At 37.3% G+C, this 22,166-nt stretch overlaps 2 protein-coding genes and 4 pseudogenes across 2 annotated transcripts; 3 read left to right on the top strand and 3 right to left on the bottom strand.

The window, feature by feature from the left end:
* Positions 1-1,906: 1,906 nt before the first annotated feature.
* LOC120186813 lies at positions 1,907-4,363 on the top strand (annotated as a pseudogene).
* A 714-nt stretch (positions 4,364-5,077) lies between these two features.
* On the bottom strand, positions 5,078-5,749 carry LOC120186954. The gene is made up of 2 exons (XM_039190761.1): positions 5,330-5,749; positions 5,078-5,299 (listed from the first exon to the last, which is right to left on the bottom strand). Exons 1-2 carry the CDS (start codon positions 5,747-5,749, stop codon positions 5,078-5,080), a joined length of 642 nt encoding a protein of 213 aa, XP_039046692.1.
* Positions 5,750-6,155: 406 nt separating this feature from the next.
* Positions 6,156-7,053, bottom strand: LOC120186812 (hornerin-like). Its single transcript, XM_039190654.1, has 2 exons — positions 6,400-7,053; positions 6,156-6,277 (listed from the first exon to the last, which is right to left on the bottom strand). The coding sequence occupies exons 1-2, from the start codon at positions 7,036-7,038 to the stop codon at positions 6,254-6,256; spliced, it is 663 nt and encodes a 220-aa protein (XP_039046585.1). The 5' UTR covers positions 7,039-7,053; the 3' UTR covers positions 6,156-6,253.
* Positions 7,054-8,234: 1,181 nt separating this feature from the next.
* LOC120186903 lies at positions 8,235-9,624 on the bottom strand (annotated as a pseudogene).
* A 3,284-nt stretch (positions 9,625-12,908) lies between these two features.
* On the top strand, positions 12,909-14,456 carry LOC120186901 (annotated as a pseudogene).
* Positions 14,457-20,740: 6,284 nt separating this feature from the next.
* On the top strand, positions 20,741-21,573 carry LOC120186953 (annotated as a pseudogene).
* The last annotated feature ends 593 nt before the right edge of the window (positions 21,574-22,166 follow it).

Raw genomic sequence — 22,166 nt, 5'->3', positions numbered from 1 at the left:
TTTAATATATATATATAATTCTTAGAGGCATAATTTATATACTTACATATTATATATTATATATTAATATTAATATTATTTTTGTTTTATTTTATTTTATTTTTGTTATTATTTTTGTTATTATTTCTTTTTTTAGGTCCGTTGGGTCCAAAATTCGGATCCAGAATACAGCCTAATCGGGTAAGCCTAACCCAACAGACATGGCAAGCTCGAGTGGGCTTGACCCAACCTAAAGTATTAGTGTTTTACATTTAACCAAGGGCGCTACAAGAAAAGAAAACGGTTGTGCGCATGGAGGCCACACACCAACGAGTTGGCCGAGATTTTCAGTCGAACGCCCGAGACTGAATCATCACGGGATTTTCGGCCCAATGATGACCTCAACAGAACGTGAACAGGTCGGAAACACAACCCCTTGAAGATCGGGGATGACCCTGAGATAATCGGGGCCCAAACGGGCGATCGAAGGCTATAAAAGTCTCGTCAGGGAGAGATCGAGAACAATACCGAGGAGGCATCACCGAAAAAATTAAAACACCAACCAAGCAACAAATAAACACAAGCAATATCAGCAAAACACACAAAAAACCGAAACACCAAAAGCAATTAGAGTAAAAAAATAATGTTCGAAGCAGAAAAGCAAGGATATCATCGGTTGCGTGGGAATAGGTAAGGTCGGGGGAAGCCATGGATCACTGGAAAAAAGAAGGTCTTCGCCAAAAAAGGTATAACCCGAAACTCGTCTTTAGATCTACGCTGAGCGGGATATTTTTTTCGAACTTTGGGCTTCGATTTCGTGTTCCTGGGGTCGAGAGGAGCATGTTTGTGTTGTTAGAATTTTTTTCGGCCGCCGCGTGACGGTCGGTGGTGGTCCGGACGGTTAGCTACGACGAAGGGAAGGTTGGTGTTCGGTCGGACAGTGTTTTTGAGAGTTTTTTTGCTTTTTTTTCTAAGTTTGGTTTAAAATGTATTTTGGATTTTTTTGGGTATTTATATTTGAGGGATTGATTTGTAAATATGAAATAGTTAAATTATTTCTGCAGTCTCTAATATTTTGATGTGTAATTCATTTTGGTCATCATATGCAATTTTGCCCTCAAATTTTTAATTTATTCAATTTAATCATCATTTATATTTTGCAAATTGGCCACTTAATTTTTTATTTTTTTATTGCAGCGCCAAATTAACTTTAATTTGACCTCCAATTCCTCGTATTTTCCAATTTAACCTTTTAAATTTATTTTTTTATTCAGGCCCTAATTTTTTCCTTTTTATTATTTCATTTTATTATTTAACTTTCATTTGGCTTTGCTTATTTAGGACAAATTTAAAATCGATCAAATGTAAGTAATTCGAATCGAATCCTTAAATTTCAATTTAACTTTTAATTTTCGCAATTAAGGAAACCAAGAAATTAAATTAGTACCGAAAGGACAGTACAAGGGTGTTAATTTTTCATTGACTATAACTGACTCCCGAATTCGACATATTTCTTGTAAAACACATATCAGTTAAGATGATAAATTGAGGTGATCGGTCAACCTAATTATTTTAAATATATATATATATAAATGATCGATGGTGGCTCTTACATGTTTTATTTAAGTCGGAACCCGATTTCGAACCCACCCGAAAGGACGGTTACGACAATTCATGTTAAAATAATAATTTTATGATAATTTAATACATTTAATAATTATTTTACAGCGTTTAAATTTTAAAAATCAAAACAATCAGTGACCCGATCCATAGTTTACCCTATCGAAAACAGCCAAAACCAAAATTCCTGCTGGTAATCACCAATCAGTAGTAATCGCCACGGAAAGTACGAATAAACAATAATAGCAAAAAAACATGTTTTTTTTACAAAATATTAGAAAAAGGGGAAAATACGCTGTATCGGTATCACTTCCCCCAATTTTCTATAATTAATTATCCAGGCGATGAGATGAGAAAGAAGCAATCTGGACCTGGCGATGGCGTTTCATTTCGGATCTTTCTAGGACTCCCCGGTAATCTTACCAGAACCCGCTAACCCTCAGCGTCGGCTTTTGGACCGGTGTTTCCTCTTCTCCCCCTCGGGCTACGGTTTCTGCTAAGGTCACCTCGATGGTGACCAATAATTTATCACCATGAACGGGAACGGGTTTAGTAAGATGGAAGAAGAGTTCATCAAGAGGCACCACAAATTCGAGGTTAAAGAAAATCAGTGCAGCTCTGCGCTCGTGAAGCACATCAAAGCTCCTGTTCATCTCGTATGGTTTTCCTATTTCTTTTTCCTTTTTGTTAAAGAAAATCAGGCTAATAGAACCGATTGGGGTTTTACTGAGTGCTAGGTTCATACATAGATCTGAGAATGTTTTTGGCTGAATTCAGTAAATTTTGGTTTTAGATGTCTATTTTAAATAGCTTAGCTTAACTTTTAGGCGACGTGTTATTGTTGGGATTTTTCCCTCTAAACTTTTTTTTCATTGCATGTGGATTCAATATACGAGGAGTCCGATTATAAGTGGGGATTTGTTAGAATTTCGAATTTTTCATTGAAAATTGAAGCTAGATTAATGGTTCGTTGAATGTTATGTGATATTAAACATTTCTGAAGCGATGGGCATTAGAAATAAACCTTGGGCTATATGAATCGTGTATTATTTTAGAGTTGCAATGTAGAACATTAACAACTTCCATTTAGACTGTGTTTAATTTGACATCCCATATCCAACCTAAATCTTGTGTAGTTACAAATGAAATTACTTTCAGATTAAGTTTGAGGTTTTACCTCACTTTCAGATTAATGAATGAGGTTTTTGATCAATCAGGTCTGGTCATTAGTAAGGAGGTTCGATCAACCACAGAAGTACAAACCATTTGTTAGTATGTGTGTTGTGCAAGGGGACCTTCAAATTGGAAGCGTTAGAGAAGTCAATGTTAAGTGAGGTAGGCCACAACTAGCACTGAAAGGTTAGAGTATCTGGATGACGATGAGCATATTTCGAGTATGACGATTGTTGGAGGAGATCACAGGTTGAAGGTATGAATTTTCTAATTGGTTGAATTAATTACACACCTCACACATAATTGTAAATGCATTGAACTCCAATAAATTTAAGTTTTTCATCATATTGTCTTGACTGAAATATAAGTATTCATCTAAAGTAACTTTTCCCTCCTCTTATTATATAATTTGATAATTTCCTGTAGGATTATGAAATGCATAAATTACTTGAAAATATAACAAGGTTTTGGATATGGTAGCTTGCAACATGCGAGGTGGAGCATTGCCTACGCTAACTTTTTTTCCGATGAATATAATAAGTTAACTTTTTGTAATCAGTCATCTGATAATGTCTGTGACTTGAGTATGAATTGTTAAAATGGTCAAATTCATTGAGCATTTTAGAAGAATTGTCGCGTTTGAGATGGAACATAGCCCTGCAAAACTGGAAATCAGAGTTGTAAAACTGGGGGATATATATCCCTATAAATTGACTAGTAAAATATCTTTCTGCTGAATTTGACTAGTGGAATGAATTTGCTCTGTAATTGCCCTCTGTCTAGGGCAATTTATATGCGTTATGTTGCCTTTTCATCTATCCAAACTATTATGGTTTCTTGTGCTACTAGCACATGACCTGGACCACTTCTTTTTGCGGCTGCCCATAGTTTTCTTTTCCTGGTTTCTTTTCATTTATGTGGAATATTTTTATTTGATACACATACATGAGCAATCAATGTTGTTTATCATGTCATTGAAGATGCGCTTCAGTTCTGTGATATGTTGTTCTGCCACCTTTTCATATTTGAATTTATGAGAATTATATTGTTCCAATTCTGCATCGACCTCCCTATTTTTCTTTATAATTCAATCCTGTACTTTGGTTATGGTCTAATTTGATGAAACTGCAGAACTATTCATCCATTGTAACGGTCCATCCTGAGGTCATTGGTGGCAGAACAGGAACGTTGGTGATTGAGTCTTTTGTGGTGGATGCAATGTACCAGATGGGAACACCAATGATGAAACAAGCTACTTTGTTGAGGCACTGATCAAGTGCAACCTCAAGTCACTGGCTTATGTTTCAGAGCATTTGGCTGTTCAGGATCGCACTGAGCCAATTGAAAGAATGTGAATAGTCGGGGCTGAACTCGTATCATTAGAAGCTGAATAGATAATTCAGGCTACCTTCGGTTTGAGTCAAATCTATTTCCTTATACTTTATGCATCATTTTACCAGAACATTATCTTTAGGTGTGTTGTGTCGATAATAGCATACAATTCAGCTCCATCCTCGGTCTACAACGGATTTCCAAAATGAAGAAACAATTCAGAAATTTCTCTGTTTAATAATATGGTGTTGTATTGGTATCTGGATGTATATATCTGTACGGTAGGAAGTTGATATTCATACTATTAGTTTTGCATGTATAAACCATTCTGCGTTTGGTGGACATATTATATGTTGGTACATGATCTTATTTACTCATTTCCAAAATAATATGTTACACTCCTTATTTTGTATTACTATGTAAAAAATAGTGTATTACTTTATCAGTCAACATGTTAACATCCACCTTAGATGACCGTTAATTTTTAACATAAAAGAACGAGTCTAAAACATAATGAATAGAACAAGTTCAAAATATAATGAATAGTCGGGTGATAATTTTATAACTTTTAATAGTCATGGTACTCGACAAACAATATTATATAGTTAGAGGTCTATTTTATAAATTTTAATAGTAAAAAAGAATCAATAAAGGAGTATCCAATAGTTGAGTACTTTACCCAAAAAAATAATTGAAATTAAAGTTATAAATATATAATTTTATCAATTCAAAATTATATATAATAATATTACAAGTTTAATTGAAACTTATACTAATTTTAAAATTAGTCTGTTATTTTTTAATTTCCATATAAATCTAGAAAAAGGGACGTGTTACAAAGGAAAATACCATATTATTGATCATCGAAGGACGCCATGTTATTTACAACCGATAATGAACTAGTTTAAACACAGCCAAGCAAGAAAAAAAGTTTAGATGGCATGACTTTGATTAAATGGCGTGTATGATACCTTCAAAACTTAATCAAAAACTTGCGAATCCTCTTCACGAACCCTCCCTCGCGCCTTTCATCTTCCTCTCCTCGGCGATGATGGCGACGGGTGTGGTGGTGTTCGTCGTCGTGATCTTGTTCACGTTCTTTGTTATAGTGATGAGGCTTCCTAAAGTACTCTACATGCTCCTTCGACTCGGCGCTGTTGTCGGAAAACCTAGCCCGTCTCGCCTGGATATGGGGACCAAGGCGACGTGACTGATCGGTTTTAAAACCAGTTCTCTCGTCGGGCAGAACCATATCGTTGCCATAAGAAATATAGCGCTTGCGCTGGAGCCGCGGGTTCGAAGGCCTGAACTTTTTGTGGAAATGGCAGTCGTGTTTATGACGGAACGGAACCAACGGATGCCTGGGGAACTGACCGTTTACGGGACGGAAACTGGTCATCGTCAACGGGAAAGAATCCAAGTCGGAGTCGGCTCCCAAGGTTTCATAAAGCTTAATATCAACTGTTTTGGCGGGTTCAGAGTCGCGTTTCTCGCCAGGGACATCGATGACGTTTGTGATTTTATGGCCGGGTTCAGGTAAATCGGTGTCTTCCTGGCTGACGGTCTGTTCCGGTAGAATAAAGCGGGCGCCTGTGACGGTCAAGACGAGAAAAACAACAGTGAACAAAACAACGAGTGGAGCCATTATAGTTAGCGAATTTAACTTTAAAGAAATTATGATTATTATATGAGGTGGGAGGCGAGGTAATGGCGGAAGCGGGCAATGGGGTTGACCGAACACCTGGTTTTAGCATTTTAGGATTGCAGAAAGAGGAATGTTTGAAACAGTCGCATGCCACAAAATAATGTTTTTGACTTTCAACTTCTGTCCGACCATGGTCGCTCAGTTTCATACTGAAAAGTATATACAGGAGAATTTAACAAAGCACTAACTTAACTCATCCAGAGCCAGAGGTCTTATATCAGTATAATTAAGTTTTTATTGGTAAACTTATATCATTAAGCAATAGTATCATATTTCATTACTGATTTTTTGTTACACATACATGATACATTACATATTGAAACATCAAGACACAGAGAGAGATCTTTAATTATTCTTTTGTTCATTCCTTCCCATGGCGATTTTATTTTATATCGTCTGGCTTTTATATCGCCAACATCTTCACCATGTTTGCATATAGTTCCATCATAATACCTTGCTTACGCAGACCTGTAAACCAACCCAAATAGAGAAAACAAATAGTAATCATTAACAAAGAAAACCTGATCAGCTGAAGAACAATGTAGGTTAATATGATTCGTTTATATGTTCTAGGAAAGTAAGATCATTACCGTCCTCTTCCGGTGACCTTCGTCATCACTGTCGCTTTCGCTGTCACTGCTGCTGTTATTACCTGAAAGGCCATTCTTTATCTTCCCTATCAGACCCTTAACCGCCTGGGTGCCTTTCCCGACGAGGCGTCCACGGCCTCCGCTGTTGTAGTGCGACTGTTTGGAATAGTAAACTTCGCTACGATACTCGCAAGTTTCGTTTTCGGTCATTCTATAGGTCATGTTTCCGCCGTGGCCATATGTTTGGGGCTTCCTGTACCCGTTTCCGTGGCCTGACAGTTTGCCGCCGTGTTGCGGCGGGCTATGCTGCATTCCATGGTTATTGAACTTCCCATGGCCGTTGGTTCCGTCATGGCCATAGCCATAACCAGGCTTGGTCTGATGATGATGACCGTGGATTTGAGGTTTCGACATTGCATTTCCGTGGGTGCCATGAGATTTGCCATATCCGTAAGCGGTGTGGGATTCGCTCATTCCATAGGTGGGGCAGCGGATTTGGGCATGGCGTTCGTGTTCACTGTAAGACATTGAATAGCCATTCTGGCATTGGTTCGACTGGGATCCCCAACCGGAACCGCCGCCATAATATCCTTGGCCCAAGCCTTTCTCGGTGGTCTTGTGGCACTGCAAAGAACCCATTGCTGCAATAATCTCTGGAACTCTCTTAGTTTGATATTGCTTGATGACCAACTTGTGCGGAGCACAGTATATATATAGGCATGGTGGATTGGATTCTCTTTCTTAATGGATTACTCCTTATTTATTTATTTATTTATTTATTAGTGGGCATCTAACCACTTTTCTCTGAAAAGAATCTCATTCTCAATGGACGATATGCTATTGATCGAAAGAGAGAATCGACAATTATGTAAGTCATGGAGTCACCGGCCCAGGTTCAACCTTATAGTAATCCCTGTGTTGTTCCCTAATAAGGCTTTAACATTTTTATTAAGTGCATTCTTCTGGTGATAAATCAATTGAATATTCCTTTTGATTGTGTTGTATATATTTATTTAATAATATCTTCAAGTTTATGAATATATTCCTATATATCATTGAAAGTTTTGGAGTCACTCTTTTGATAGTGGCAAAATTTTTATATTTTTTTTCTTTTTCCACTATTTTATCTTTAACGTTGTGTTGTGAATTATCTTTAACATTGTGCTGCCTCTAAATCTGAGGGGAGAAGCGAGAGTTTATTTACTGACAGTAGGAATTGGCAGGTGATCAGTAGTAGGAGGATATGGGACAAGGTGAGAAATAGGAGGAAGAAGGTGAAGTGGCATAAGCTTATCTAATTTCCTTCTCATATTTCTAAGCTTTCTATTATTGTTTGGATGATTCTCTTAGATGGACTGTCGACTAAAGATAAGCTTGGGCGGTTTGGCATTTCTACTTATGTGTTGTGTGGTCTTTGCGGAGTTGAGGGGGGAGACGAGATATTTTTTGTTTTCTTCTTGTTCTTATTCTTGTGGCATTTGGGATGAGCGGAATTACAGGCGTTTTAGGGGCTTCTCGTTCTGTTGATACAATAGTGAATTGTGTAAAGGAGTTTGCCCCATTCATATTGTATAGATCTTGTATAGATAAGAATGATATGATGACTGGGAGGTTGTGTATTAAGTGGGAATTCTTTAATTGTGTGGTTTCTGACCTTGGTTGTGTTTGTTGTAGCAGCTGCTATTCTCTTGTATAATGAATTTCTTGACTTATCCAAAATAAAAAAATAAAATTCATTTATTTGATAACAAGTTTTAAGATTAATTCCCAACATATTATGTATTATTTGTTGATCACCGATGCATATTTATCGGCTTCAACATACAAGCAACAACAATCAACAATTAAGAGAGACGACCACGGCAAGTCGCCTTCCACATTTAACACTATCGTCCAATATGTTCTCCATGTCGTATTTGTACACGAAACCCATCTTCACCAACTTACTCTTGTCCCATGCAATGCCTTCCTTTTCCTCCCCCATCAGCCTGTAAAATCCATTACGATTCAATCAATATGATATAACTTACGTATTAATATTATAGAGATTACTTACTCTTGTGGTATCTGGTGCTGTGGATAATTGTCTCGAAAATGAGCTGCGATTTGTGTGATGGTCGGATTTGCAGCGGCGCAAATGAACCGGCCAGCCATGGAAGGTTTCTCCATTCAGAACACATGAGCTTCACAAACGTCGTCGATGTGAACAATAGGGATCGATCCCAGGAGTTGTTCCATATATTCTAACGCCACGAAAGTGGATAAGTTCCCGATGAGCTGCGAAATCATGACAGCCATACTTGATGGCACGAAGGAAAGAAGAGTCTCTCCTCCAACGAGCCCACAAGCTAGACTCAGGACTTCTAGCTTGCCGCCGTTAGTGTTAGCTTCGCCGTTATACCTCAATGCCTCCTTCTCCGCCAAGGTTTTTGATACGGTATACGTCTATAACATCACAGGAAATTAAAAGTTTTGTTAACCTGAGAATTAGTGTGATTTTTAGTGGAAAAGTGAACAGAAAAAATTTACTGATCCGCAGATACTGAAGGCCATGAGTGGATGCAACATCAAAATGCCTCCAATACGATTCGTTTACGCAAGAGTTGACGTTGAACCCATCTTTCGTCAATGGCGATGCTCCTAGAACTGAAGCCGTGTAGATGATTCGTTTTACGGCCGGCGATTGTAGGCATGACTCGGCGATGCTTCTCACACCTGAAATCGCTGCTTTGATGATTTCCTGCATATGTAATAATAATTTTCAAAGGTTATCTATCTAACTAGATGAAAAAGGAGAAAGACGAATCAATAAACCTGCGAGCTTTGAGTATCTGTTGTTTGCATGGGAGTAGCCACGTGAAACACAAATTCACACCCTTGGATTGCATGTTTGAACTCATGGGGATTGTATATATCAGATTGAAACAAAACCAGATTGGTGGCTGCACCAGGCAGGGACTTTAGAAACCCTACTTTGGATTCATCATCTGCAATTCAAACTATCATCAGAAATTTCATTAACTGTAAGAAAAGAAAAGAAAAAACACATAAATATAGAGAGATGAAAGAGAGAGAGAGAACCCAAGTTTCGTATCGTTGCATGAACCGTGTAGCCTTTTTCGAGGAGCTTCTTAACGAGCCAATAACCTAAATAGCCAGAACCTCCAGTCACGCAGCAGATCTTGCTTGTTTCTTGCTTCTCCATGGATAATATCTTGTTTAATTTCTTCAGGCCATAGTTATAATCATAGAAGAAGATGTGCCAAGTTAATTATCTTTTGTACCTCATCAGATGTCAATTAGACATTGTCAACGAGACATTGTCAACGAAACCATTATATTAAGAATAATATAAGATAAATCCCACACTCAAAGTCAGTCGACCGTTCAGATAAATCATCGGTGTGTTCGATTATGATTTATTATCGGTATATATACACAATTTTGTTTGATGTTAAATTCTTAGACGTTGAAGTTTGAACCCTTTTCCATTCTTCCAAAGAATGACTGTGACTTACATTACATACAATTTATAGACTATACGTTATATATTTACATTAAAATTATTGACACTATGACTTACTAAAGCATTGACTTAATGTATTATTAAAATATATAAAATACAATTGAAAGGTGTATAACATCACGAAATTAATGGAAATTATATTCTACATTCTGTAATCTTGTAAACATCGTAGTTTTAATGTGAAAATTTTGATCACGCTTTTTTATACATTATTTTATAACTGTTAGGAATTGTCTGTCCAACTCAGTTGGTAGAGTACAAGGCTCTTAACCTTGTGGTTGTGGGATCGAGTCCCACGGTGGACAATTCATAATTGCTGGAGGTCTTCCACGGAAGTTGCTCTCAACCTAGCGTTAGGGGCATCTTACTACCCTACCTCCTCCTTACCCCATTACATATGGGAATAGGGTCAGCTAATTTTATAACTGTTAGCTTGATTTTTTTTTCATTTTTAATTAATCAAATGAATATGTTTACTTTAATTATTTTGTTATTAAAACATGAAAAAACTATTAGTATAATTTTTGATAAAAATTGGATACTACTTACTTTAAATTTTTGCTTCTTCTAATCGTGCCCACCAGCAACATTCATCTTTAGATTGGATTTCAACTTCACGACGAATGATATCCAATTCAAGGCTCAACTTCACAACGAATGGGCCATCTACGATTTCAACTTAACGACGAAGGATATCGTGCCCACTAGCAACATTCATCTTTAGATTGGATTTCAACTTCAAGACGAAGGATATTCAATTCAAGTCTCAACTTCACAACGAAGTGGCCATTTACGATTTCAACTTCACAACGAAGGATATCATGCCCACAAGCAACATTCATTTCTAGATCGGATTTCAAGTTCACAACGAAGGATATCCAATTCAAAACTCAACTTCACAGCGAATGAGCTTTCTAGTTTCATTCAGAGTCAATTTCAACTTCACGGTGAAGGATATTGGACTCAAAACAATGCAACTTATACAAGATTGGATTTCAACTTCACGACGAAGGATATCCAATTCAAGGCTCAACTTCATGACGAATGAGCTATCTACGATTTCAATTTCACGGTTGAAAGCATCTCCAAAAACTTGTTGATAAAATCTTTGTTCATTGGATCACTTAATTGTCAAGCTTGAAAATGTTTGCACTAGAGCCATGGGGTTTATGTGGAATTATATTACACTTTTGCTGAGGTATAATTAGGGTTGGGCATGGTACTCGAACTCGACGGGTTTTGATCTGACCTGATCTGATCGGGTTAAGTTTTTTTTTAATTTTCTGGTTCAGGTTGGGTCGGGTTTTTTAAAGGTGATGTTTGGATCAGATCGGATTCAAGTTTAGGGTAAAAAATACCCGAACAGGCCCGACCCAAATTTTTTTTACCTTATATATTTAGTAATAATTACTATAATACCCTTCTATATATGTCTTTTTTAATTAAATCACTGTTTTTATTTAATAAAAATAATATTTTTATTATTTTAAGTCTGGTCGGATAGAAATCGAATTTTATCTAAAAAAATTGGATTAGATTCAAGTCAAATCGTTAGGTGTAATATATGAAATTTTCGGATCGAGTCGGGTTCGCCGAACCCTACCCATGCCCATGCCCACCCTGGACAAATGTAAACCCACTGCGCGAAGTGTTAGTGGATCGAATTTAAATAATAAAAAAGAAACCCTTTAATTTGTCTAATCTGGAAGTTCCACATTGAAGACCCAACAAACACGTACGAATTTAGTTCATAAAGTTGAATTCCGTTCAAATTCATTGAATATGTCTGTCATATTCAGAGAGGATGACCAATTCCTTCCGCCAATAGCCCTTCGCGAGGGAAACTAACCAGCTTTTATAATATTTTAATTGTTTTGTTTACTATTTTTTAATTTGATGATTTAACCTTGACATTATTTTACATTTTTTTCACTTAATCATTAAATAATGAATGAAATTATACAAGACATTTAACTTTTAAAATTTGCGATAAAATCGTTATACATTCAACTTATAAAAATATTTCTGAAATATTTCTCATCACAATTTATCTTAATTTTTTTTATTTCTTTTAAATTTAATCATTTTTTTTCAAATCATAACAATAGAGAGATAAAAAAGGAGTCGAGCAATATATTCATAGTGATATTGAAGTTTGTAGATAAGAGTCATTTTTCTCTAAATTATAGGTTGAAGTTTCATGAGTGTTAACGAGAGATTGAAAAATTTAAACTTATATTGTGATAAAGAAACGATGAGTTGAGTTCATTGGTATCTACAGTGATCGGAAAAGATGTCGAAGAATAACAATTTTAAAAGGGATCCTGACATGAGAATGAAATTTATGAAGCGAGTTTGGGGTCAGGGTAGCTCCACTATGGCTAAAACACCATAGAGTTATGCCTTGCATGTGCTCTCAAAACTACAGTTGTGACTCCAGAAGAAAAATGGAATTCCACCATTAAAAAACTATGAAAGGAAAATAAAAATTTAAGCACGTGAAGAATGAAGGACCATGCATGTATTATAAAAATGGAAACTTCAGTGCACGTAACTCGTAAGCGCTCTATATTTCGCCCACATGGATAAAAGCGGAAAGAACAGAGCAATAACTCGGAATATGGTTTGGAATTTCTTCGCTTCTGTTCTGACTCTCTCCTGAACCTTTACCATTGGTGTCCGATAAAAAGGACAAATAAGCGTCCGTTTTACAAAGGTTTAATTGGTCAGAATTTGCAGTTCAGACCTCTTTCTTTTTAAATTCGTTTTCTTTCAGTCAAATTTCAAACTTTCTACATTCCCACGGCCTTTTTCTTTCCTCCTTTAAAAGCCCCAGTTCAAATTTTGGAGTTCCATGGTTGTTGTTGCTTCTTGCTCTTCACCAGTCAGTTTCTTTCAGTCTCTTTGGCTGCTTCTGCTTCTGTTCTTCATAACCAAATTTTCCTACAATATATCTTTCTCTGAGAACTGTTTCGAAAAAGAAAAATGGAGCATATATGGAACTGGGAGAAGGGGACACTGGTCAACGAGCTGATTCGAGGAATGGAGTTAGCGGAACAGCTAAGGTTGCATTTGGATACAGCGTCTTCTGCTGAATCCAGGGACTTGATTGTACAAGAGATTTTATCTTCATATGATAAAGCTCTTCTGATTTTGAAATTCAATGGCCCTGTGTCTATGGATCAACAGCAGCCGCAACAGTCGCCTCTATCCATCGATGGCGGCTCTCGGAGAGATGATTTGGATAAGGGTAACCAGGATACCAGAGATGCCTCACAGAAGAGGTGAATTCGGAAGCTACAAGTTGTGCTCCTTGTATGTGTATGTTGTTCATTTGATGCTGATGATTCTTGTTTTTGGAATTGGGTTTTTTCAGAAATATGTTGCCTAGATCGACGGACAAGGTGAGAATTACTTCCGAAAGCCTGTTGGAAGGGACTCATGATGATGGCTACAGTTGGAGAAAATACGGCCAAAAAGACATCATGGGAGCCAAATATCCTAGGTGACAACTCCTTTTCCCTTATCGTACTTGAGATGACCTGATCATTGACTAAACACTATATTGATTAGTAAAAATCCTATTTTATACTTTCGCAGAAGCTATTACCGATGCACATACCGGCACACGCAGGATTGTTGGGCAACAAAGCAAGTCCAGAGATCGGAAGAAGATCTCACCATCTTTGAGGTGACTTACAGGGGAGCTCACACATGTGCCCATGGAAACCAGGCGGTTCCACCACCTGCATCACCAGAAAATCACAACATAAATCGACCAACCTTAATAATAACAATAACCAACTATTGCAATCACAAGATATCCTCTCGAGTCTTCAAAACGGCCTAAGGGTCAATACAGAGGGATTAGACAATAGAGAGATGGCACCTTTCTCGTTTCCTTCAACATCATTCGAGTTGCTAAAGAGTGAAAACCTTAGTTTTTCACCTTCAGGAGTACTTGATAACAACAAGATCTTAAGCAACTTTCCTTCACCTTTTATGTCCCCTGCTACACTGAATTAAACTACTTTTCAGCTCCGCAATCTCCAGTGAGCAACTTCGGAGGGATTCTTAATACACATAATTCTGAATCTGATCCAATTATGGACTTGGATTTCTCGCTCGATCAAGTGGAGTTCGATCCAAATTTCCAATTTGACACCCCAGGATTTTTCGACTAATTCTTTTTCACACTCAAAATAAAGAGTAAAGGTAGATGTAGAACTCGGGTTCGACTGACCAGATTAGCCGGTTGCATATGTTCACTCTAGCATTGTTTTCGCCAGGAGCTATTGTACAATACATAAGTCACTTACAATTTCATGTTGACTGCAAGGCTTTTCTCTGATAACAAGTTTTGGTATTTATTCTAATTGCAGTTGCAATAATATCGGTGCGCAAACGTACATAAAAGGTAATGTTGGCTTTATAGAAACCTTCTGGTCAAACACATAATCACTGTAATGTGCTTTAACACTTACTGCAACTTCATTGCAAGCTGCAAATGAGTATTAACTGATGGTCACTTAAATCCTTATAAGTTGTACATAACATCACATAGTATGAAAGGAACAAATCCTGAATTTTAGAAGAGAAGAATCTGTATACAACTGAATGAAAGCATCTACATTCCAATAATCCCTTTAGTAGACACAACATTGCCTGTTTTGACCATCATAAGATGGTATACATAAACAAATAAAACCCTAGTACATATAAGAGATTTTAAACAAGGACACTGAAAATCTGGCAGCATCATTGGTTCTAAATTGGAAAGGCGAAATCTGTTGGGAGAGATTCAGAAATGAACCGACAACCGAGCTCTAGTCAGCAGCAAAGAAGAATTTGTATGTTGCATATGTGCCAAGGGAATCTTTGGAGAACAACAAGAAAGAAGCATTGCCATATTTTTTCAATGATTTCATATTTTTGAAAAGTTTATATCTTAAGCTCTATACCCGAGCTCCAAACCCTATTTAAGTGGGGGTGAAAGCGTCGCATTCGTGTGAATTTATTACCGTGCGGACCTAGCAAGTAGCATTCGAGATTCATATACCTTATGTTTTCGTGTGAATTTATTCACTGTTCGGGCATAAGAGAATGTTTCCTCTCGAGTTTAACTTAGTCTACACAAGCTTGTAATGGGCTTAGGACTAAGGGTATGACAAGCCAAAGGGGGCACCAGCAAGGAGAACTCGAGTACCTTTTTAGAACCTAAACCGGAAACTATAGGGAATTATAACCCACCCAAAACCTCATTTCAAACCCTAGGATATCTGAATTATTTCCTGCTTTATTTTATGTTCAAAGCATGTGAACTAGAAATGTATGCGGTTAGGACTAGTTCAAAATTAACATGCAGGATAGAGATCATGTCCGGGAAGGAATATAAGCATATGGGGTAGATATCATGTGGGGTAGACTTTTAATTTTCATCATTTTTTTATTATCCTTATCTCACTAACTTTTTCCTTTCATTTTTGTTCTTTACATTTTTTATCATTTACATCATTTAAAAGAGGTGTTAATCTACAAAAAACGTGTTTGTTAAACCTAAATAATTTGCATTAATGGACAAAAGGGTTGTAATACAAGAGGTGAAAAACGCAGAGGTCCAACAATGGTCAGAGAGACAATTTGCAAGACAATTCAACCAAAAAGGCGTGGTACCCGCAATAAAATGTGCCACTCTGCTGCATTGCAAAGGAATCAGAACAGACCGGGATTTACATCGAGCACATCAAAAGTCGACCTTTTGAGTTGGCAAAATTTATAGGGGCAAGACGCGAAAAAGGCTATTAACCTGGAGAGTCCCTTTAAAGACAACAAGAGCAGGGTAACAAAACGACAGCTGAAATTAGAGGCCATGGTTGAGGAATTCAAGAAGCAAGCAAGTAAACTTAAGTATTTCCTTTCGATGGAGGCCTCTAATGACGTACTCGTCGGGAACCGGTTCAACAAAAGATGAAAGCCTGAGATGTAGTCATTCGAGACTCCTTGAAACAAGTACAAAAAATAGCTCAACACTTGTACGGTTTAGCCAGAGAAGCCGGAGCGGTTCGACAGGGTCTTCAACCGACAACAGACAAAGGCATAGAACTAGTCAACCTGTTAGAAACTGTTCGGGGTCTAGAGGATTTAATTAGAATATACCTTGAATATTTTTGTCTCTTAAAAGATAAAAAACTTTTGTCCCAATAAAGATTATTTATAATAACATACATGTTTTCGGATCAATGCCTCGAAAATTTCATGCATTTTTGCATTTTGCATCTACATTTCATTTTTAAGCATTTTCATAAACATGAAATTTCTTCATGGAGGATTCGATGAAGTGTTCTTAACCACATGACACCACATGAAGCAAGATTTTAAAATTAAAGAAAAAAATTGAAATCAGTACAGTGGGAGCCTGATCAGCTGATTGTAGGACAGCCTGCCAGGATGATCTGAGAAAAGAGTCCCCATATCCTAAGGGCTATGATGTTAAAGCTGTGTGGGAAGCTCTAGACATTCCTCTGAGAACTGTAAGACACTGAAGCACAAGATTCAAAACCTGATGGATTCAGGGGCATGAACAATCGAAGAAGGGGGATTTGCATCTACCATTTACATTGGGGAGCATTGTCTTGTTTGAACACGTTTTGATCTTTCATGTTTGCCTAATCTTTTAAACGACTGAAGTTATGCTACCTTTTAAGGTGGAATAATTGAACGAGTTTTAATATTTAATTCTTTGAATATTAAATGAATTGAGGATTCTTTTAATTCTTCAAGAATTATAGATTTTTGACATATGACAAGAGTAGACCTATCTTATCATGTCTAAAAACCACAAAATAAAGTACCTTGATTCTTTACCCAAAATAACTCATGGTCATTACCAAAAGACCAGATTTTTATATTATCACCCTTTGAAACTTTTGAACATTGCCTTTATCTTTTTGATGCACAAAGAGTCATACCCATACATTTCTTTGAGTCAATAAAATCACACCATTGTCTTTTTAGACTCAAAATCGACATTTTTATACCATTAAAACCTAAGGCATTGAGTTGTTCATTTGAACATGAGCATTCTTCTAAGACACAACTTGGGGCATCTAACAGGGAGCCTGAACATTGAGACATGTTGAGAGCAAGAACAGAAAGAAGAATTCATTCTAAATAATTCTATCATGCATTAATTACACTGTTTTCATGTGAATAAAATTAATCCTAAAAATCTATCCCCATGGGGATACCTCTTCTGTGAAGACTTCCATGTATGAAATGATGAACGACTTTCTTTCTTTATCGCTTCACAACAGGAGAAAATATATATCCCTTATGTCCCTTTTGAGCCTATAGTATTTTTCTTCTGATTCAACCCTAACCAAGGATCACCCTCCACACTGGGGGGGCAAGGTGAAAGAAATCTGCTCACATGAGTGAAGACATCAATCCAAGGAGATGCCAAAAGGTGAACCAAGTGCCAAGTACGAATATCCAATCAAGAACAAAAAGAGAAGAAGAAAAAAAAAGAGAAAAACAAAGAAAAAAGCAAAAAGAAAATAAAAAAGCAAAAACAAAGGAAAAATAAAGAAAAAAGAAAACAAGACACATATGCCAAGATTCTCTCGATTCAAATGACGCATCGAGATTCAAATTATGAGATTGATCAAGCACAATCATTCTAGAATCACTTCACTCGAAGTTCATGTAGCATCGAGAGAAAATCAAGAGAAACACATATTAGCATATTCAAATTGAGCAAGATAGGATTAAAGGCATCAGAATGAATTGATCATTGGTTCAATACCCAGAAATACTTATTTGGGCATATTTATCCTTTTATTTCATAACCATGAACCATGGCCTACGTTACGTGCCTTAAAAGTCTCTTTTAATCATACATGGACTTATGACCAGAAGATACTATCTTCATATTTCATCCCGCCCATCAGGATTAATCTTTATTTGCAAAAATTTTTCTAAAATCTTTAATGCATGATAGAGGAAAAAACAAAGGGGGGTTCAAGAAGTAGATTCTGATTACGCCTTGAAACCAAAGGAGGATTCGAGTTGAAAACCTAAAAAGGCAGCTCGAATATATAAATTCCTTGATAAGTCATCGCACAATCTGAGTGTGACCATGAAAGCTGGGAGTCGGAGAACACTTACAGTAAAGGAGCATGCGAGCTACCCCATAAAACCATTGAGAATCGAATAAACAAAAATACCAAATCGTTGACCAAACACAATAACCTGAAACTTTTTTTCCTTGTTTAACCATTTACCAAAGATAACTTTGATCTTGGCACTTGTCAAATAGCTATAATTTATTAAGGGATTAACAATGTAATTAATTATTTAATATCCAATCAACTTTAGTTTTATGATTCGTTTCAATTGTAAAACCGTGAAAGGGGCAATATTTTCAAAACTTTTGATTAAACATTTTTCGAAACTCTTTTAATTGATATTTTCAGAACTTTGAAAATAAAAGAGAAAGAAGCATTTTTTTAAACAAGACAATCTCTCTAGAGTGGATCTTGGTAAATGACATGTGACTCTCAGACACAAAACCCATGCTTAGAATCAATGCTGAAGCAAGAAATGAGAAACAATGGGGGCATCTTTGAAGATTCAATATAGAATATTGGGGCATATTTGGGGATTCAACATCCCGATGCGAATTATCAGATCTTCTGAAGGCATTTCCTCCACATGCAGGAACAAACAGACAAAGAATGAGGCTCCATCCAGGAGATAAAAAAGAATTAATTCATGTTGCATGCATCTTAGACATCACATTTATCATTTTTAGCATACATAATTTTTTGCAGCTTTTTGAGTCAAGTGTCAACTTCAAGACGAAAGATACTCGATTCAAAAGCACATTCAAAAGTTGAGGGTGGTTGCTTGACCTCACAGCGAAGGGGCGGCTGTCTGACGACAAAACAACTTTTTGAGTCTCGTTCAGAGTCAATTTCAACTTCACAACGAAGGATATTGGACTCAAAGCGACACAATTTCAACTTCACGATGAAGGATATTTAAGTCAAGGCTCAATTTCACGACAAAGGCGCCATCCACGATTTCAACTCCACGACGGAGGATATCGTGCCCACACAACCACGATTTCAACTTCACGACGAATGATATCCAATTCAAAGCTCAACTTCACGGCGAAGGGGCTTCCCAGTTTCATTCAGAGCCAATTTCAACTTCACGGCGAAGAATATTGGACTCGAAACAATACAAGCTTTGATTTCAACTTCACGACGAAGGATATTCAAGTTAAGACTCAACTTCACAACAAATGGGCCATCCACGGTTTCAAATTCACGACGAAGGGAATCGTGATCACCATTAACATTCATCTTTAGATTGGATTTCAACTTCACGACGAAGGATATCCAATTCAAGGCTCAACTTCACAACGGAGGGGCCATCCACGGTTTCAACTTCACGACGAAGGGAATCGTGCTCACCATCAACATTCATCTTTAGATTGGATTTCAACTTCATGACGAAGGATATCCAATTCAAGGCTCAACTTCACAACGGATGGGCCATCCACGGTTTCAACTTCACGACGAAGGGAATCGTGCTCACCAGCAACATTTATCTTTAGATTTAATTTCAACTTCACGACGAAGGATATCCAATTCAAGGCTCGACTTCACAACGGAGGGGCCATCCACGGTTTCAACTTCACGACGAAGGATATCCAATTTAAGGCTCAACTTCACAACGGAGGGGCCATCCACGGTTTTACCTTTATGACGATGGGAATTGTGCTCACCAACAACATTCATCTTTAGATTGGATTTCAACTTCACGACGAAGGATATCTAATTCGAGGCTCAACTTCACGACGAATGGGCCATCCACGATTTCAACTCTGTGACGGAGGATATCGTGCCCATAAGGAGCAATGCAACCCTTGGATTTCAACTTCACGACGAATGATATCCAATTCGAGGCTTAACTTCACGACGAAAGGGCCATCCACAATTTCAACTTCATGACGGAAGATATTGTACCCACAAGCAGCAATGCAACCCTTGGATTTTAACTTAACGACGAAGGATATCCAATTCGAGGCTCAACTTCATGACGAAGGGGCCATCCACGATTTCAACTTCACGACGAAGTATATCGTGCCCAATGGATCGACTTAGTGTCACAACAAACACTATAAAGTCCCAAATCAAAGAGAACATGACAAAATCTTTTTGTCTTTTTCGTCTTTGTCCTATCCTTGTTAACACAAGAATGCGCAAAGAGGGACAGCTGTAGACACCTGTTTTTATCTAGGTTTTTTTAAATATTATTATTTATTTATTTACTATTATTATCATTATTAATTATTACCTAAAATAATCACCTAAACCACTAAATAAACCAAATACATACTCACTAAACCAACCCACTACCCCATTTCCAAGTTTCTCACAAACACCACCCAACAACCACCACAACCCCATTAACTAAAAAACAAAACCTCATTTTCTAAAAAACAAAACCTCATTTTCTTTTTTGCTTTTTAAGGGGCCACGCAAATATCAACTATTCTTTTTTTGATTGGGAAACGTCTGTGCTTTTAATATAAAAACAGTCTTCTGATCAAAAAGGGGAAGGGGGCACAAACGAAAAGTGACGAAGCATGAATTCCCGTGGCCTGCAGATCCGATCCAAATGTGAAAGGTGGAGTCCTAACTCATCTTTTCCATTTCAAGCCTTTGAAAGAAAAGCAAAAGCCTATTACCTTGTTCCCGCAATGTAAAACCCACCGGCGCCTATTCATCGTTTCGGCTGCGGCGGATGATAAGCTCTCCTCACAACCTCAAAGGCCCTGACCCTCGCAACGCTCTCATTCAAGTCACAAGGGATTCATCAAATTTGTTGGCTCATGAAGCTGCATTTACACTGGGTCAAATGCAAGATACTGAAGCTATTCCTGCTTTAGAAGCTGTTCTAAATGACCTTTCTTTGCATCCCATTGTTCGTCATGAGGCAGCTGAAGCACTTGCTGCGATTGGTTTAGAGAGTAACATTCCTCTTTTGAAGAATAGTTTGGTTCTAGATCCTGCTCCAGAAGTTCAGGAAACGTGCGAATTGAGGAGTTAAAATCTAGCAGTATTGATGATAAATTATCAATGATAGAAACGTCACCTTTTTTGTCAGTTGACCCTGTTGCAGCAGCTCCATCTCATTCATCTGTTGATAAACTTCGGAAGGTGCTATTGGATGAGGAAAGAGGCATGTACGAGAGGTATTCAACTCTCTTTGCTCTCCGAAACCATGGTAGAGAGGAAGCTGTTTCTGCCATTATTAATTTCTTTGGGAACCAAAAGTGTTTTGTTGAAGCATGAGGTTGCTTATGTCTTGGGTCAGTTGCAAAATAAAGCTGCTTCAGCTGCACTTAGCAATATACTGAGGAATGTGGGTGAACACCCAATGGTTAGACATGAACCCGCTGAAGCTCTCGGCTCCAGTGCAGACAATCGAAGTGTAGCGCTGCTCAAGGAATTTGCTAGGGATCCTGAGCCCATCGTCTCTCAGAGCTGTGAAGTCGCTTTTAGCATGCTGGAATTCGAGAGAGCAGGAAAATCATTCGAGTTCCTCTCCATGCAAACTCCTGCGGTCCATTAGAACTGGTAATGATCACATTGTCAAAAAGAACGAGAAAGACGAGAGATGAAGTTTGTGAGGGATTTAAACTTTTTTTCCTTTTTTTATTTTTCTTTTAATTTATTATTATTGTTTTTATTATGTTTTTTTTCTTTTGATTTTTTTAACATTTATTTGTTATTTTTTGTATAACATTTTCGACCATTTTTTAAGAGATTTTTCAACTAATCAAAGGTAATTATTCGAATTGAATTTTAAATTTCAATTTAAATTTTTAATTTTCGCAATTAAAGGCAACCGACAAGTTAATTGGTATCGAAAGGGCGGTTCAAGGGTGCTAATCCTTCTTTGACCGTAACCGACTCCCGAACCCGACATATTTCTGGTACAACGCAGATCAGGTAAGATGGTGTCCGATCCACCTAAATATTTTTAAAGTGATCAGTGACGACTATAACACTCATTTTTCAAGTCGAAGGCCAATTTCGGGCTCCACCCAAAGACGACCGCAACAAGAGAAAATTAGTATAATTGTAACAAAACCACCAATAGAAAAACTAAATTGCAGAGGAAAAACATCCAGTAGTAATAAAGCTTGAATAGAACTAAACCGAAT

The sequence above is a fragment of the Hibiscus syriacus genome, unplaced genomic scaffold (assembly GCF_006381635.1).
Source record: "Hibiscus syriacus cultivar Baekdansim isolate YM2019G1 unplaced genomic scaffold, ASM638163v2 tig00113721_pilon, whole genome shotgun sequence".
Classification (NCBI taxonomy): domain Eukaryota; kingdom Viridiplantae; phylum Streptophyta; class Magnoliopsida; order Malvales; family Malvaceae; genus Hibiscus; species Hibiscus syriacus.
This window is presented reverse-complemented; position numbering and strand designations above follow the sequence as displayed.